An 18,078-nucleotide genomic window follows, 5' to 3' on the forward strand; every position below is an offset into this window, starting at 1 on the left:
CCCCGTTGCCTTCCAATTGATCCACCCAATTGCCAAGCACCTTGCAGGCCTCTGCTTCTCCCCGCATCGATCCCAACAAACTACACTATGCACAACGCCATATCGTCGTCAACGCTCAGCGGTGTGGGGAATATGGATCCACAACCGGCTGTGATGCTTGAGTGCAGCTGATGTGTTCGTGCAGACCCTCGTCCACGAATCCGCACGGCAAATCATTATATAAGATGGTCCCTCTCTTATGGGATGGAAAGGGACCACCAGCCTGCCCTTCGAGCATCTAGTCGTTTGTGATCTTTTTGCACAATGACACCCATACTTGCATTCGCCGCGTTGATGCTGGCTAGTGCGACCTCTGCTTTCCCCTTTGGCTTCCCAGACTGTGTCAATGGACCTCTTTCGAACAACACAGTATGCGATACTACCGCCGGTAGGTTCATATAGCTGTACAGTCGGCCAATGATAGCGGGAGTAACCGGAGTCTAGATCCTCTTAATCGGGCCACTGCCTTAATCAGTCTCTTCACGACGGAAGAGAAGCTTAACAATACCGGCAGTGTTAGTCCTGGGGTGGCTCGTCTCGGTCTACCACCGTATCAATGGTGGCAGGAAGCGTTGCATGGAGTTGCCTTGTCCCCCGGCGTTAATTTTAGCACCTCTGGCAACTACTCGTATGCGACGTCTTTTCCACAGCCCATCCTTTTGGGTGCGACTTTCGATGATGCTCTAGTCAACTCCGTTGCAACGATTATTTCCATCGAGGCTCGTGCCTTTAACAACGATGGCAGAGCCGGCTTGGACTTTTGGACTCCCAACATCAATCCTTTCAAAGATCCCCGTTGGGGCCGCGGCCAAGGTGAGTCTGATGTTTGCGCTCGCAGGATTCCTCGTTGAGCGAAGCTCCCAAGCAATCTATTCACCAAAATCCGACCTCTCAAATAACTGAAACTCTTACGTGAATCCGTACAATGGAGGAGATATTGACTGGAATGCTTAGAAACTCCTGGAGAAGACCCATTCCATCTGTCGTCTTATGTGCGCGCATTGATCGATGGATTGCAAGGGGGCTATGCTCCGAAGTACAAGCGTATCGTGGCAACTTGCAAGCACTGGGCCGGTATGAGCCCCATGCAAATAACGGCAAACTTCCGCTAATGAGGGATGTAGGGTATGACTTGGAAACGTGGAATGGTAATTTCAGATACCAGTGGGACGCTCCTATCTCTACCCAGGATTTGGTCGAGTATTACGCGCCTCCTTTCCAGACTTGCGCACGTGACTCCAACGTTGGCGCTTTCATGTGCTCGTATAGTGAGTTTCTAGAACAATCATCCGTTTTGAAGCGCAACGCAGCTAATCCTTAGTAGATGCGGTCAACGGCAGACCCACCTGTGCCGATCCATACCTCCTGCAAACCATTTTGCGTGAGCACTGGGATTGGACAAATGAGCAGCAGTGGGTCGTAAGCGATTGCGATTCTATCCAGAACATTTACCTACCACATGGGTACGCTGCAACGCGTCCGCAAGCCGTTGCCGACGCTCTGAACGCAGGTACAGACCTGAACTGCGGAACTTATTACCAAACCTATCTGCCGGCCGCGCTGGAGCAAGGGCTTATCAACATCACAACATTGGACCGAGCGCTGATTCGGCAGTACTCTTCGCTGATCCGCCTTGGCTACTTTGATCCGCCTGATGTGCAGCCATACCGTGCGCTCAACTTCGGCGATGTCAACACGCCGCAAGCTCAACAACTCGCTTATCGAGCCGCCGTCGAGGGCATTGCTTTGCTTAAGAATGACGGGACGCTACCGCTTTCTATAACACCCGAGACTTCCATTGCGATGATCGGGGATTGGGCCAATGCAACGACACAGATGCTAGGCAACTACCATGGCATCCCTCCTTGTAAGGCAGATCTTCCTCCGAAACATTAGGCTTTCGACTGATCTTCAACACAGACCTGCACAGTCCGCTCTGGGCCGCACAGCAGCTCAACGTCACAGTAAACTACGCTGCAGGTGACAGTTCCCCGGGGAATCCAACCACCAACAACAACTTGCATGTTTACGCCGCCGTAAATAAGTCCGACATCATTATCTTCGCCAGCGGCATTGACAACTCCGTTGAGGCTGAAGACAGGGACCGCCATAGCATTGCATGGACTGGCAACCAGCTGGACCTGATTGGGCAGCTTGCAGCCTACGGCAAGCCAATGATCGTCCTGCAGATGGGTGGTGGACAGTTGGATTCCAGCCCAATTGCCAACAACCCTAACGTTAGCGCGCTGCTATGGGGCGGTTACCCAGGCCAAGACGGTGGCCTCGCAATTATGGACATCCTAACCGGCAAAAAAGCGCCAGCAGGCCGTCTACCCCAGACGCAGTATCCAGCAGACTACAATGCCCAGGTCCCAATGACAAACATGTCCCTTCGTCCAGGCCTTAACAACCCCGGCCGGACCTACAAGTGGTACACCGGCAAGCCAATCTTCGATTTCGGCTATGGACTGCACTATACCAATTTCAGCGCCTCGATCAACCCTCTCGAAGCCACAACCTTCAACATCTCCAGCCTCGTCACAGGTTGCAACGAGAGGTACATGGACCGCTGTCCCTTCCACTCCCTTTCCGTAAATGTGACGAACACCGGCGAAACCACGACTTCCGATTACTCGGCCCTCGGTTTCCTCACCGGCTCCTTCGGCCCAAGGCCATACCCCAAGAAATCCCTCGTCGCGTATCAGCGTCTATTTGACATCTCCCCGGGCGCTACGGCCACGGCAGTGCTTAACCTTACGCTTGGCAGCCTGAGTAGGGTTGACGAGATGGGCAATCGCATACTCTACCCTGGAGACTATGCCATGATGATCGATACGCAGCCGCTTGCAATGCTGAACTTCACATTGGTTGGAGAACCAGCGATGTTAGATCAGTGGCCGCAGCCGCCGCCGAGGGTGCCGCAAAATAATACGGGGAATTATTTCGTTGGCGGGTTCGATGGCACGGGACAGTCCGTGGTTTATTCGTAGGACAGATGTGGAGTGTGTAGATAGGTTGACTTCAGAGGTGACTTCAGAAGAGACGGCCGTACATCCAGTGCAGGAAATGCTTTTGTTGCCTTCTTAGGCCATCAAAAATACTTATCTAGCTAGAATCGGCTGCAGATTAACATGCATCGAATAGTGAGCAATGTCTTGTTTATTGGTCAAGGTCGGCAATCATATGATCGGTTGTGGATATAGCCCATCACAAGTTCTACACCCTTACATTGCAGTCTTGGCGTCCTGAACGCTCCGTCACAGCCGCCCAAGAACCCCGTTTCTACGGCCTTTTATTGGTAGCCTTCTAGATGTTCTCGACAGGACAAGCCGGTTGCCATAGAACCTAATCTCGACGAGCGATCACCAAGTGACAAGCGTATTTGCGTACAGCAACCCAGGGTCTTATTACACCCTAGGTTAGGGATGAACATCCTATATTTGTAGTTAATCGCTCTCGTTAAAGAAGAGGATCAGACACCTCGAGACGGCGGCTTCGAGATGGCTTGAGCCCGGAGTTCTTGGCCATAACAATACGAGTTTTAATACGACTGTTAGCGATAGAGAATAGAAGGAGCCGCGAAATAGCCGCCGAATGCTATTATACAGCCCTAGATATAAGCGCTGCGTCTCCAAAGAGCAATAGTCCCATCGTAAAGCTACAATGTAACGATGTTCAAAGGTTATTAATGTTATTGTCGCAGATCATAACGCAAGCCCCGTCCCACTGCCAGTCCACCGGTATAGCGCGAGCACCTTCCGCCGGCGCGACTGTGCTTCCCCGGGATCCTCGGGCAGCCTACCCCTGACTTGCGCCAGAGCCGACCGCATGACTCTGCGGAAATTGCGCTGTTATCAACGTCAGTAGTTCGTCGCCAACAATGCTTGCGGTAAGTGACTATACCTGATACTCCGTGTTCAGCGTAACCACGCAAGCTTCATGCGCTCTAACTATCGTTTCACACGCCTTGACTACGCTTGGACCGGCGTCGCCTTGCAGCTTGTCCGCAATCAGAAGCAGGAGAAAACTGCCCTGCAGCAAGTAGATGCCGAAGAAGAACGGCATGAAGCTTGCATCCGGGTCGTGCTCGAGGACGTCGCTTAGCGCTTCTGCGGCGGAGACTGCGTGGCCGGTCGCCGTTATAAAGGATTGTGAGGATATCCAGAGATCGTTGTCGTCGAGCAGGGAGATGGGGTCCCACTTTCCGTTGAGCAGTGTGTGCAAGGTATGCATGAGGTACGTGCCGTACGCGACGACCATTTTCGTCTGAAGAATGGACTCGGTAATGCGCGTGCCGGATGTGCTGAGTCGGTGGACTGGCTGAGTGGCAGCTTCGGGGTGGCCCTCTTCTGTTGTATAATCCATGGGAGTGCTCGTGTTGCGGGCCTCAAGTTCTCGAAGGCTTCTGCCGTACACCTCAAGTTGCACTGCGATCTCAGCTTGGTACTCATCCCAATGGGAGCCGCTACGGAAGCGCAGTCCAAGCCAAGGATGGTTTCGTGCGTGTTTGAGGTCGACGATCTCTCCTAGAATCGTCATTAATGGCGTGAAGTAGCCGAATATACTGTATCCTGTACATTCGAATGTAGGTCCTATCCTGCGCACATAAGTCGGGCCGGAATCCACATATACATGATGCGGCTCCATGCTGTAGTACTCTCCCGCTTGCCAGATCGAGTCATCGATGGGTTGTAACAGCCCTTCGCACTCGGCGTCTAGCAAAAACAATGGCTTGTTATAGCAGAGCGACAGGTGACGGTCCATTGTGTAAAGCAGCCACCATATGCGCCGCCGTTCTTCTCGTTCTTCTTCCGTAATAATCACGGGTGGATCTTGCATAGTATCAACTCGTCTCGGCTCTTGATAAATCCCATCTTTGCCCATCTCGAGATCAAACCTTCCTTCCATGTCCCTTTCCATTCCGGATGCGGCTTCCTGAAAGGGTGACTCAACAGGGTTTGGCGGTAGTTCCCGGCTCAACTTGAGCTCCCTAGCAAGTGACCAAGCGGCATTCCACCATCGTAAGCTCGCTGCTTTGTTCTCAGTAGCTGAGATAACGGTGGCGAGATGCATGTACGTAGCGACATCATCCAATGCTCCTGTAGCACCGGGTGTGACGCCTTCCGTCCCTTGTAGCGCATCTGATGGTTCAATGCCTAATCCACCGAGGGCGGCACCGTTGAAGACACTACTTGCGGCGGAACCGTGCGTTGCTTCGTTGCTCGCACTCGGAGTATGAATCAGCGGCTTTAGCAATCTTACCGTAAGTTCCAGCAGCTTACGGCAGATCTTACTGCGTGCTGAGGGCGGTGAGGTGAGCAGGGTTAACTCGCTAGTCTGAGCACCGATAAAAAGCATGCTTGCGAGGAGAGCAGGACTGCATACACGTGGACTCGTTTCCCTGAGGAAGGATCGTTTCCTGAAAACATAGCCCAGGACATATGGTGAAGCAGGCTGCATGAATGTGGCTGAAGAACTCTGGAAATAAGCGTCGAGCAGGTCGCGAGCAAGAGATACGTGTACTACAGAGCCCAAATAAGGCAGGAGCGGCTGCAAGACAGGGTATCGTAACTTCTGGTTTTGGATTGGATTGACCGACTGGTTATGAGTGTACAGGGCCGCCGAAGGCGAAGGCAGTGATAGCCATTCAGGTGACCCGGCAGCTGGTGGAGATCCCAAGAAACTCAGGAGTGGACCATTCGTCGTGTTCGACTGGAAACCGTTTGGTGGACCCGGATCGGTTTGGGGATGAGCCAAGGTGTAAAAGCCATTCTCATAAGCCTGCAGGTTACTCGGCGGTAGCGTTGAATGTGGAAGAGTATCTGTGGCGCTATGTAAAGGAGGATGCTCAGTTGGCGCAACTGAGGGATGCACTACTGCATTTCGATACTGATCATTTGACGCATAATCGGTCATACTCGCTCCGGGGGCAACTTGCTTGTCCGAAGCAGTACTGCCATTGTCAATGAACGTAGTTGTCATGTAATAACCTGCATCCAGCCTGCCGTCAGCACTCAGGGCATGATGGTGCGCTGGGTCTATGGACGTCATAGTGACTATTCCGTTGTGACGCTTGTTCGTCTCCGTTGAGTGAGGCTCCTCTTGGATTATGGATTGCAGTGAAGGTAAAGTAGGCGGCGCAAGCTGGCTGGCCGGTACACGACTTTCAATCACTCGGTTGCCGCAGCCTGCAGGCTTAACTGCATTCTGAACTTCCAGCGAGTTGCTCTTGACCGATTGTGAGCTACCCTGACTCACTTCCCCGGAAGCGGTAGCAGCAGCGGCGGCAGCGGTGGCGAGTTGCTTCGCGAGGTCCTTTCGGGATACCTTTCCTCGCTTTTTGCGCTCGCGGAGGTACTTGCAGCTTGAATCGAGCTCTACAGCATGTCAGCTTTCTGTTGCATGAAAGAAACCAGCAAGGCAGCGCCTACCTACGCAGTTTGCGCAGGGAGCTTTCCCGTCGCATTTGGTCTTCGACTGGTTGCATTGATCGCAGGCTCTGCTGATTCTACGACAGACTAGTCGTGGCGTACTGCTGGCACGCCTATGCGCCGCAGAATCTCCCATCCCCGGCGATCGAGCAGTCTCCGCACATGGATACTGCCGCTGTCTAACGGAAAATCTGCGGGTTACGAACCGATTGTGGCCTTGCAGCAGTTTGTCGTACCGGGTAGTGAGAAATATGCGGATGCGTCGAGTGCTAGTGACGAATCGTCCTGAAAAGGCAGGCAACTGGCGCGGTCAACGATGTTCGACTGAGGGATATAACTGAATGCTAGCGAAGTCTGGGAGAGCCTGGCAGAGTAAAAGACCAAAGGGAAAGCATTGGCGTGAAGGTCTGATGGATTTTGCGGTGGTGGAGGTGACGTTACGAAATTCAGATCACCAGCTGCCTCTCCGCCCCGACCCCGCCTCGTGGAAAACATGGCGGGTACCTAGGTAGTTATTCGGTTGCAAAATATGCGGCCGCCTTAGCAATGAACCTAACCACCTAGCTCCACGGTCGCAATTAAGCCTCGGCCAGAATTTCAAATCCCTACGGCTTTTGCACCAGCGGTCATGGAGCGTTACAAGGTGGATGCATCGAAAGCGCAAGGCTAAACTTAGAGTCCCACTCTCCACTTTCTGCGATTTCGAACCGCAGCATTTGTTATGGCGTCGCAAGCGTTTTTCCCATACAAATTTGGGGGAGAATATTTTATTAAGTATATTGATTGTGGTTTTCGCCAAGGAGCGCACCGTGGAAAATCATCTTTTATTAAGAATATTGATCAAATTGATCAAATACTCTAGCCACCGTTCTAATACGCTTCCAAGTCGAGCAGTTGATGTTAGTTCCTCGGATGGATCGGGAGAGCTATGCCTTTTTGTGCCTTAGCAAACTATTATCAGCCGCTACAACCTCCCCGGTAATTATAGAGTTGCGTTGAAATTAGAGGCATACTACTTTGAGTTACTATCAGGATACTCACCTTGTATACATTATGATATAGCATCGGATTCGGCGGCATTGTTTTTTTGTGGTAACTTACTAATAGGGTGGCCTATTTAGTTACAAGAGGCCAAGCCCAGCTTTCCTCCTTACAGCAATATGCAGGAGAATATAAACCGTAACGCCGAACCCAAGCATACCCGAAATAACTCCAAATCCCACAAGATACTTCGGCGCATCCTCCGAAGGAAAGAGATATGCCCCATAGATTTGGGCCAGGTTGCCCATTGCATTCATTACCGCCAGCGCGACGGCTCTGACTTCCGGTTCCATTGACCCAAACGTAGAGGAAGCGAAAGACAAGGAGAGTGCGTTTGAGGCCCAGAGTCCGGCTGCCATGACAATGAGCAACACATACCGAGCGGTGAAGTTGTAAACGGCGCAGACGACGATGGAGGTGATCATGGAGAAGGCCAGCCAAGGGGCGATTACGATTCCGCGATGATCAGGGATGCGGTCGGAGAAGTAGCCCGTTATAACTGTACAGACAAAGGCGAAGGCGTAGATCGGAACCTAGAAGATTGTGCGTGTCAGTGATGTGCATGAGATCGATGGAGGGAAACCAAGGACGTACGGTCATGTACTGGGCTTGAACGGTTGATTTGAACCCGAGGCCATTGACCAAAGTCGGGTAGAAGTAAGAGAGCGTCGATGAGCCGACAATGACCTTGATATTCCTTGTTAGTTTTCCAAACTCGCAGAAGATGAGAGGCATGTGAGACGACATACCATGTACCCCAGAACAAATCCCCAGGTCCGCCAGTCCTTCACCGCAAGTAAGAATGACTGCCCTACCCCAATCTTCGGCCGATCCTTCGACCGCACCGTAACACCCCCTTCCGTCAGCCTCGCAATCGCGATATCCCTCTCCCTATCAGTTAACCTCTTCGAATTTGCCGGGAAATCAAGCAAAATGAATGCCGAGATAACAGCCCACACGATCGTCGCGACCCCCTCAACAATGAACAGCCACCTCCACCCCCTAATTCCGTGTGCACCCTCCAAACCCCCGGTAATGGCACCGGCGAGCAACCCCCCAAACGCCCCTGACAAAATTGCAGCGGACATGAACACAGCAAAACGCTTCGACTGCTCATCTCTCTTATACCAAGATGAGATTATAAGCAAGATACCGGGTGCGAAACCAGACTCCATAATTCCGACGAAGATCCGAAGGATAACCAAGTGGTGGAAGTCTTTAATGGCAGCCATGACGCAAGTCAGGGCGCCCCAGATCGCCATGATGGCTGGAAGGTACAGAGAAGGCCGAGTGCGGACAAGGATCATATTCGACGGGGGTTCACAGACGACGTAGCCAACTATTTTGTGTTAGTACGAGATGAACAAGTAGAATCAGAACATGAGCAATGCACGAAAGGAAAGAGAAACGTACTGAAGAAGACGACGAGGGCAATACTGTATTGGCTCGAGCTCAGTTCGAGATCAATAGCCATGCCTGCGATTCTTGCATTGCCGATGCTGGAGAACACACTGTTTTAGCAGGCTTGTTCATTAACCAAAGTAAGTACATGCTCACTTTGTTCTGTCCATGTACGATAATAGGTACATGAGCCATATCGTGGGCATTAGGAAAAGATCAATCTTTCTGACGAGTTTCTTCTCTTCTTCGGGGGTCCACGTGATTGTTCCTGACTCTTCCACATGTTCGACGCCATCCAGTTTGTCATCATCAGTGAAGTCCCCACTGATGGGATTAATTGATTGAGCCATAATGGAGTAGAAGACGATTTCAAGCGATTTGCTGCAGAACTCGATCGTAAGGAAATCGCGTTAGTCGAAGGTGCAAGCTCATCAGTCAAAGTCTGGAGGGTGAGGGAAGATATAGACGATTGAGCCTTTACTATAGGGAAATGGACCAACCAGTCTGGTGACAGCGAAACCCCCGGGCGGGCGTGTTGCCACGGGGTATCCATAAATTCTCCAATGAAAATTCGGAGCGAGCTGCAAGAAGGTCCGGGATGCGCCAAGGCAGGAAACAGACAAGGGACTCAACTAGCCTAGGAATAGGCTTCGCCTGATACAAACACTTTCGGTAAAAGAAGGTTGTTCGGGGGTAGTTCAGTGCTTGATTATCGCATTATCTGAGTCGCGGATCCGGATTGCAGGGATGGAAGGCCCTACGCATCGATACGAGGGAGACCTGTGTTTCGATGCGAGGACATCCGGTATTTCGCCCCATAGAAGACAGACAATGCGGGATACGGGACACCTAGGCGTGATCTTTGACCCATGATTCCCAAGGCGCATCTCGTTGCGAGAGAACATCCCCACAACACGTCTCGCGTCAGCTTTCGGGTAAAGGGCCTTAGGTACTTCGGGTGATCCCCGCGAACTCACGGATAACGCTGGATTTTTCTGTAGATATGGGGCTTCAATATATTATTAAAGGAGATATCAAAGAGGTCAAGGGATTGACAAAAAACCATCTCTCCAAATTTTAAACAACTACACCCATACTCCTCCTTTCCGACACAATGTCTCCCATCTCAACTTCAGACATAAAGCCCCCCTCGCAGCTGTCCTTTAACGGTATCAGCAACGGAAACGCCGTACAACCACAGCAAGACCCCGAGTATCTCTCAACCCAGCCCGGCCCAGATCACGACTGGAAAGTCAGCCTCAAGAACAAGGTCGTTGCCATAACTGGGGCCAACCGGGGAATAGGTCTCGGTATTGCAGAAGTCTGCCTCGCCAACGATGCCTTAGCAGTCTATTCTCTGGACATCTTCGAGCCCGGCGATGAATTTCAAGCCATCCGAAATGAAAACCCGAAGCGCTTCCATTACATTCACTGCGACGTCACTTCCGAAGAGAGCATTACATCCGCCATAGACACCATTGTTGCAAACCAAGGCCGCATTGACGGTCTCGTTGCAAATGCCGGAATGACGAAACATCAACCCGCACTACAGTTCGACCACGCGCAGCTTGAGCAGCTATTCAAGCTCAATGTTTTCGCCGCGTATTTCTGTGCCACGGCCGCAGCCAAGAAATTCATTGAACTTGGAGTAAGAGGGTCCATCGTTTTTACTGCATCGATGACATCCTACCGACCCAACCGTGCCGCTCCCTCCGCTCCCTACGGCGCCACTAAAGCCGCCGTTCGGAACATGACACACACTCTCGCCATGGAGTGGGCGAAACACGGAATAAGAGTGAACTCGGTCTCTCCCGGGTTCGTGAAGACGGCCATGACGTACTTTGTGGACCAGGCACCCGATTGGAAGCTCAAGATGCAATATTATGGAGGCATGCCGAGGTTAGCGGATCCAAAGGAGTTAGGAGGTGCTTATGTGTATCTGCTTTCCGACGGGGCGAGTTACACAACGGGCGTTGATTTGCCAGTGGCAGGGGTTGTGGGAGCATGGTAGTTTAGAATAGAGGACATAGATGACGACACATACAGAGTGGTTCCTTTCGTAATCGTGCTTTGCCTAGTAAATCTTTGATTTCCATATTCGTTACCGATTATCAAGGTAGGCTTTCTACGTTGATGAACTTGCCTATCAGTATAGCTTGAATACTACTTGAACACTGATAGCATAGGGGTTTTGATATTGATAGCAGCCATGGCTTAAATTTAAGTCTTGAAATTCCCTCAATTATGTTCAACCCTTCGCGTCTGAGACATAATGAATTAGCGGCACATACGGTAAACTACAGATGTATGGATTAAGAGACAAAAAGCCGATGAGCATGCTGCTTTATTGATCACAACTGATCATAAATCCTGAAGATCTCGCAACACCAGTTCATAGGCATTTGTTGGCTCGCAAAACAGCTGTGTAGATGAAGACTACAAGCGAATAAAAAGATTTTGTGAGTCATTTTAGGTCTTGTACTGTTTCAAGAAAGCTCAAAATATGACCTCTGGATACTCGCCTAGGAGAGATTCTCTAAATGTAAATCAATCTAGTCTTTGTTTGTTCGGGTTTCGGAGATGGTGCAAGCTATTGGATCCCACGTAAGCTCCTAATATTCAATACCGTATGGTTTCTGACATAGACAGTTAGATGCACGCTGCACGGCATGTTGGTTGTCCAGACTTGGAAGTCTTGAGTGTTGATGCTCCCAGCGATTTCTCCTGCCGCTCATGAAACCTTTTCCGCTGCCCTTCGATGAATCCCGCTAACGCCTTCGCGTAGCTATGGGGTTAAGTTCCCGCCTCCTATCACCCACATTGAATATCTTGGTCTCATACTGCAGCCAATTCAGGTACCGACACAACTTTTTTGTATGTAGCTTTTGCCGCGGGCCGGGAGGCCAACCATCACGATGACGAGTTCGGCGCGGTGGAAGTCGTACACAACCTGGATCCGGACATGCGGGGGTGCGGGTTGCGGGGTCGCGCGTCGTCTCGAGGGGCGCACGAAGCGAAATACTTTAACCTTCACCAAGGGGCCACACCAAACTTGACAGCTTCGCTCTCCATCCCTCGATGCGAGAAACGACCGTGCCTTGGCCCTCCCCAACCCACTCATGTCTGTGCCGTCAGTCGCGGCGAGCGAGTCTGATTCAGGAGTCCGTAAGCAACGAAATCCGCGACCGTCTCGAGCGCGGGGTTTGCGCACCTCAACGGGATGGTTAGATGTCCAATGAAGACATTGTGCTACGGAGAGTTCCATTGCTGACTCTGTGAAGCCTAACATGCCGGAAGCGACGCGTCAAGTGCGATGAAGGCCGACCCCGCTGCGGACACTGCAACAGGTCTGATAGAAATTGCACTTACGCACAGACAGCTACATCTCACTCTTCGAACTCCTCGCATCCACCTGGTGGACAAGCGAGCCCCTCAGCTGCATTGGTCGATGTCCCTTTTCAAGTCCCGGAGCCAAGCAAGGCAGCCCAAGTCGAGATCACATCCTCTTGGGAACATTTACTGGCAGAGGATAATCACCACCACCTCTCCAGCATTGCACCTGGTGCGAGCCTACTGCCGGTCAATGAGTACGACCTGTCTCCACTGGCCCAAACGGCGACACTGTCGTCTAGTGGAGCCCCATTCGAGTGGTATGACTTGCTAGCACGAGACGCCATCAGTAACATCCAGAAACACAACCTTTCCAGCAGCGGGCGTGCCTGGAATTTCGATGAGAGTAGCCTCTCAAGAAGACACACTCCTGTGCCCGAAAATAACAGAAGGCCACAAACGCACCTGAGCAGCGAGAGTCCCGTTGGCCAGCATGGTGCCATACATGAGCCTTCTCCATCAGAGCCCTGGAATACCGCCACCAGGATAAACATCAACGGGAATGAACTTGTTCTTTTCCAACACTATGCCAGAATTGTCGGTCCCATCCTAGACCTGTTCGACCCAGACAGGCATTTCTCAAACTTCGTTCCTCATCTTGCAGTCCACAATGTTGGGCTTCTCAAATCCTTGCTCGCAGTCGCTGCGCGTCACATGTCTTTGCACGGCGGCACACCTCAGCTTCAACAATTTGACGCCAACAGCCAAGCACACATTCAAACACCTGCGTCCACCCTCAGCAGTCACACAACAGAGTCGGAGATGTCCCAGATGGCCACGCAATATTACTATGAAACTCTACAATACCTCTCCCAGACCCTCTTATACCCTTCATATACCCGCTCTCTCGAAATTCTCGCCACCGCTATCATGATCAGCACGTATGAGATGTTCGACTCTAATGGGTCCTCCAACAACGGCGACTGGGAGCGACACTTGCAAGGCGCCTTCTGGATCCAACGATCCCAGGACAATAATGGAGAGTCAGCACACGGCTTGAGAAAAGCAGTGTGGTGGGCATGGGTGCGTCAGGACATCTGGGCCGCGTTTCGCGAGGGTCGACATACGTTAACATTCTGGCGACCCAAGAAGAAACTCGCTGATCTGAATGGAGACGAACTTGCAACAAGAATAATCTATATCGCGGCGAAGTGCGTAGCCTTTGCGGCGAGTGGAAAAGAGGATGATATTGTGGCACACATTGAACAAGGCAGCGAAATCCTCCAAGCGCTCGAGGATTGGTACCGCATACTTCCCTCGTCGTATCAACCTATCTCCACCTCTGCCTCGGATTTTGACCCCAATAATCCCGTATACGATATCTTCACCCCTATATGGATTCACCCTCCATCTTATGCCGCAGCGATACAGACCTACCATTTCGCCCGCATTGTCGTGCTCCTTCACCAGCCCTCTACAGGCGGACTCGTCGCGTATCGGAACAGACAGAAGATGCTTGGGGAGAGCGTGGACACAGTATGTGGGATTGCAATGGCGGAGCAGGCCAATGAGCTGCCGAGTGCTTTTGTAAACATTCAGGCACTTTTTGCGGGTAAGAGAGCCCTTGTTATCATCGAACGTTTTCTTCTCTGGGAACCATTACTGACCAAAGAGATAGCGGGGCTTTGTATTCAAACACCTGAGAAACAGAATGCTTTACGGATGATCTTGGAGAAGATGCTGGACGTTAGTAAATTTCCGCCTAAGATGCTGTTAAAAGATTTAATCAGTCTCTGGAAGGGTGGTGTATAACTCATCATCCTTACGTATTTGTGCACGGGCTTTTGCGAATTCATTCATTCATTCCATCGTTTAAGAGAGCACGATTAAACTGTACAAGCCTTCCTACTACCCTCGCAGATGTCCACCCAACACTCAACCTCCTTTTACAACCTCTTCGATCAACCGCAGAAACGGCGACCTCGCATTGTTCCTCAATTGGACGTCCCAACATCCAAGCAACAACTTGTTCACGTTCAACTCCACCGCTCCAGCCCTGACACACCGCCTCATGGTCTCTAGTGTAAAATCATTCGTGCCATGTAACGCGATCAGCAGCGACCGTTGATCTGTTTATCTATGCATTTGAGACGGTCGAAACCGAGTTGTGGACCTAGAGGCCCGTAGTCCCAAGGATTTTGCCGATGCTGGGCGCCAGAATGTCGACGTCGGCGGTGAGAAATTTTTTGACGTCCGGTGGGCTTGTAAGAGGAGCTATTGAAGGCGAAAAGAAGCTGTCTTGCAGCACCATCTTTTTCTGCAACACATACCACCATGATGTCAGTAAGGATGTACCTTCTGTATTGCCCGTATCGACAATCCCATCCTCTTGATCATCCCACACTCTCCCTCAACGGCGACGCCCTGTTTATAGCATACCTTGCCAGCACTTTAGTCTTTGCTAGATTTCCAGCTTGATCGTAATGGCTCATGTCCACCATGATGGAATAAAACGGTGGGGTTTTCGAGACTTCCCGCCGCCCGGATCTGTGCCTCATCCTGCGTACGGTCCAGGTGTCAAAGATGGGAGCGGAGGCGGAGTCGATGGCGGCAGATGCGACCCAGGCGAGCGAAGGGAGCTGAACGAGGGTCGAAGGGAAGAGGAGGATGGTCAAGGGGGAGCGTTTGGCTTCGGTGGCGCGGACGAGGGCCGTCAGGTATTCGACATTGTAGCGGTTGAAGTGTTAAAGCTGCTTTGTCAAATCTCTAATTGGCGCGAACATAGAGACATACGCAACGACTGCATGGACGGCATACTTTCCTCGTGTTGCGGCCTTGAGCATTTCGGGTTAGGGTTTGGCATCGACGAGCTGACCATTGTGGGCAAAGTCACTCAAGCTGGTATCCAAGACAGGTGGTGTGGAAATCTTATCGATAGCCAGTCCAATCCGTTTTCTACATCGTACATCATCATCCATTCTGGTCTAGGTATGGCGAAACGTACCTAGGTAGTGCCGTCACTTCAAAAACTGCACTAAACTTCAATGCAAAGTCTCTATGGTCCTCGCATCGGCCGAACCCTTTGCGCGTGGACGTGGGAGTAAGGTATATGAGATGCCTCGATGCGAGCGCTTGGCGTTCGAGACGAGCCCCCGTCCTCGCCAGCCTTGCCTCTCTTCGACACGAAACACTAGGATGGGCCGACAGGACTCTCTACATCTCGACTCAGCAACCAAACCGCCATCGATCTTTGAAGGTACAATATCTATATAACAAGATGATTTTCCCAAGATCCGATAATGGCCATCAATACAGACTTTACCCTCGTACACATTCTAAGTTTCTCAACACTCCACTACAATGTCACCATCACTTGAGTTTTACGAAGATGTCGCTCGTTCGCTGCCAGTCAAGCCTATTGCAGCGGAAATCAACGGCGTTACGAGCATCTTGGGTCTTCAACTGGAGGAGGCGGACAAACATGACCTCGTCTTGCGATACTTCCGTGCTTTTATCGCGGATCTGTGTGAGCAGTTCAAGGGTGGGCATCCTGGGTGAGTCGCATGACATACGGTCTATATCATCTATGTTACTGACACTTTCTAGTTCCGCCATGGGCATGGCGGCCATTGGGATTGCGCTTTATAAGTATGTCATGAAGTTCTCTCCCAGGAACTGCAATTACTTCAACAGGGACAGATTCGTCCTGTCTAATGGCATGTTGACTCCGTTCTATTCAAAGCCCGCCCTCCACTAACATTCTCTATAGGCCACACATGTCTTTGGCAATATCTCTTCATGCACCTTGTCGGCGTCAAGAGCATGACGGTAGAGCAACTGAAGTCATACCACTCCACGCGATATGATTCGATTTGCCCCGGCCATCCTGAAATTGAGAACGAGGGCGTTGAAGTAACCACGGGTCCCCTTGGTCAAGGCGTTGGTAATGCAGTCGGTCTCGCTATGGCGACTAAACACCTGGCTGCAACCTACAACAAGCCTGGCATTGAAGTCGTCAATAACATGACATGGTGTATGATTGGCGACGCCTGTCTCCAAGAGGGTGTTGGACTAGAGGCCGTTTCCCTCGCCGGTCACTGGAAACTCAACAACCTTTGTATCATCTACGACAACAACTCGATCACTTGCGACGGTACAGCCGACGTTGCAAATACCGAAGACATTAATGAGAAGATGAAGGCGACAGGGTGGAACGTCATTGACGTGTTTGATGGCCACTCAAACATTGGTGCTATTGTTCAAGCCCTGATGACTGCCCGAAGTAGCGATAAACCGACCTTTATCAATATTCGAACGGTCATCGGCTTCGGCTCACTCATGGCTGGAAATGCCAAAACTCACGGTGCTGCCCTAGGCGCCGAAGATGTTGCCAACATTAAGAAGGCATTCGGCTTAAACCCTGAAGAGCATCTCGTCATCCCGCCTGAGGTATACGACTTCTTTAGGGAGGTTGCGGATCATGGCGAGCAACTCGAGGCAGATTGGAACTCGACAATTAAAGCTTACACAGAGACATACCCAGAGCTTGCAGCCGAGTTCAAGCTCCGCGTGGAGGGCAAGATGCTTGATGAATGGACCAAGTATATCCCGAAGAAGGAAGACTTCCCCACAGGCCCAACCGCTTCGAGGAAGTCAGCCGGACTCGTGGGAAATCCGCTGTGTGAGAATGTAAAGAATTTCCTAATCGGCACTGCGGACCTGACACCATCTTGTAATGTTGCGTACAACAAGAAGGTTGACTTCCAGTCGGTAAGCTTCACCGGAACCACACGGCTTGATTGAGATTCTAACTTGAGACAGCCTGAGCTTCGAACCGCCTGTAATTTGAACGGAGACTACACAGGGAGATATATTCACTACGGCATCCGCGAGCACGCCATGGGCGCAATCGCAAACGGCCTCGCTGCATTCAACAAAGGCACATTCTTGCCAATCACGAGCACGTTTTTCATGTTCTACATCTATGCGGCTCCCGCTGTCCGCATGGGTGCTCTCCAAGGCCTCCAGCAAATCCATATCGCTACACACGACAGTATCGGAACAGGTGAAGACGGTCCCACACATCAGCCAATCGCATTGCCAGCATTGTACCGTGCAATGCCAAACCTCCTCTACATCCGACCATGTGATTCGGAAGAGGTCGCCGGCGCCTTCATTTCGGCAATCAATGCTAAGGAGACCCCAACCATCATCTCTCTTTCCCGCCAAAACCTCACACAATACCCACAATACTCGTCCCGCGACGGCGTTGCTAGAGGTGCCTACGTCTTTATCGAAGAACCAGAGTTTGACGTTACACTAATCGGCGTGGGGTCGGAAATGGGCTTCACGGTTCAGACCAAGGAGCTGTTGGAAAAGGAGCATGGTCTCAAGGCCCGCGTTGTCTCGTTCCCCTGCCAGCGTCTCTTCGAGCAACAATCCAAGGAATATAAACAGTCGGTCCTAAAACCGAAATCTGGAAAGCCTATCGTCGCCATTGAAGCTTACGCCGCAAATGGCTGGGAACGCTACGCCGATGCCTCGATATCAATGAGGCGGTTCGGCAAGAGTCTGCCGAGCGCCACGACATATGAGTATTTTGGGTTCCAGCCGAAGATTATGGCGCCAAAGATTAGTGCATTGGTAGAGGAGGTGAAGAGAGAGGGAATTGAGAGTTTGAGGGGCGATTTCAGGGACTTGAATGGGTATCTAGGAATTGGGTTTGAGCATTGATCTTTATCTGCAGTTAGGACTAGGCGCAATTTGGCTCACTTTCAGTCTTGTCAAAAATCCCCTCGGATTTTCTATGGATAATGGATCTTGTTGATGGCTGTTT

General features: G+C 51.3%; 6 protein-coding genes across 6 annotated transcripts; 5 read left to right on the forward strand and 1 right to left on the reverse strand.

Annotated features, from left to right (window-relative positions):
- Positions 1-303: 303 nt before the first annotated feature.
- On the forward strand, positions 304-3,029 carry W97_01808 (uncharacterized protein; the record flags this gene model as incomplete). The annotated part of the gene is made up of 6 exons (XM_007779711.1): positions 304-427; positions 484-852; positions 994-1,113; positions 1,164-1,307; positions 1,364-1,906; positions 1,960-3,029. The coding sequence occupies 6 exons, from the start codon at positions 304-306 to the stop codon at positions 3,027-3,029; spliced, it is 2,370 nt and encodes a 789-aa protein (XP_007777901.1).
- Positions 3,030-3,743: 714 nt separating this feature from the next.
- On the reverse strand, positions 3,744-9,262 carry W97_01809 (uncharacterized protein; the record flags this gene model as incomplete). Its single annotated transcript, XM_007779712.1, has 7 exons — positions 3,744-3,887; positions 3,943-6,416; positions 7,672-8,044; positions 8,106-8,198; positions 8,261-8,850; positions 8,925-9,010; positions 9,069-9,262. 7 exons carry the CDS (start codon positions 9,260-9,262, stop codon positions 3,744-3,746), a joined length of 3,954 nt encoding a protein of 1,317 aa, XP_007777902.1.
- Positions 9,263-10,026: 764 nt separating this feature from the next.
- Positions 10,027-10,923, forward strand: W97_01810 (uncharacterized protein; the record flags this gene model as incomplete). The annotated part of the gene is made up of 1 exon (XM_007779713.1): positions 10,027-10,923. One exon carries the CDS (start codon positions 10,027-10,029, stop codon positions 10,921-10,923), a length of 897 nt encoding a protein of 298 aa, XP_007777903.1.
- A 1,108-nt stretch (positions 10,924-12,031) lies between these two features.
- On the forward strand, positions 12,032-14,054 carry W97_01811 (uncharacterized protein; the record flags this gene model as incomplete). Its single annotated transcript, XM_007779714.1, has 2 exons — positions 12,032-12,077; positions 12,292-14,054. 2 exons carry the CDS (start codon positions 12,032-12,034, stop codon positions 14,052-14,054), a joined length of 1,809 nt encoding a protein of 602 aa, XP_007777904.1.
- A 1,548-nt stretch (positions 14,055-15,602) lies between these two features.
- W97_01812 (uncharacterized protein) lies at positions 15,603-15,999 on the forward strand (the record flags this gene model as incomplete). The annotated part of the gene is made up of 2 exons (XM_007779715.1): positions 15,603-15,796; positions 15,849-15,999. 2 exons carry the CDS (start codon positions 15,603-15,605, stop codon positions 15,997-15,999), a joined length of 345 nt encoding a protein of 114 aa, XP_007777905.1.
- A 41-nt stretch (positions 16,000-16,040) lies between these two features.
- On the forward strand, positions 16,041-17,975 carry W97_01813 (transketolase; the record flags this gene model as incomplete). Its single annotated transcript, XM_007779716.1, has 2 exons — positions 16,041-17,012; positions 17,064-17,975. The coding sequence occupies 2 exons, from the start codon at positions 16,041-16,043 to the stop codon at positions 17,973-17,975; spliced, it is 1,884 nt and encodes a 627-aa protein (XP_007777906.1).
- Between the last annotated feature and the right edge of the window lie 103 nt (positions 17,976-18,078).

This window comes from Coniosporium apollinis (assembly GCF_000281105.1).
Source record: "Coniosporium apollinis CBS 100218 chromosome Unknown supercont1.6, whole genome shotgun sequence".
Taxonomy (NCBI): Eukaryota; Fungi; Ascomycota; class Dothideomycetes; genus Coniosporium; species Coniosporium apollinis.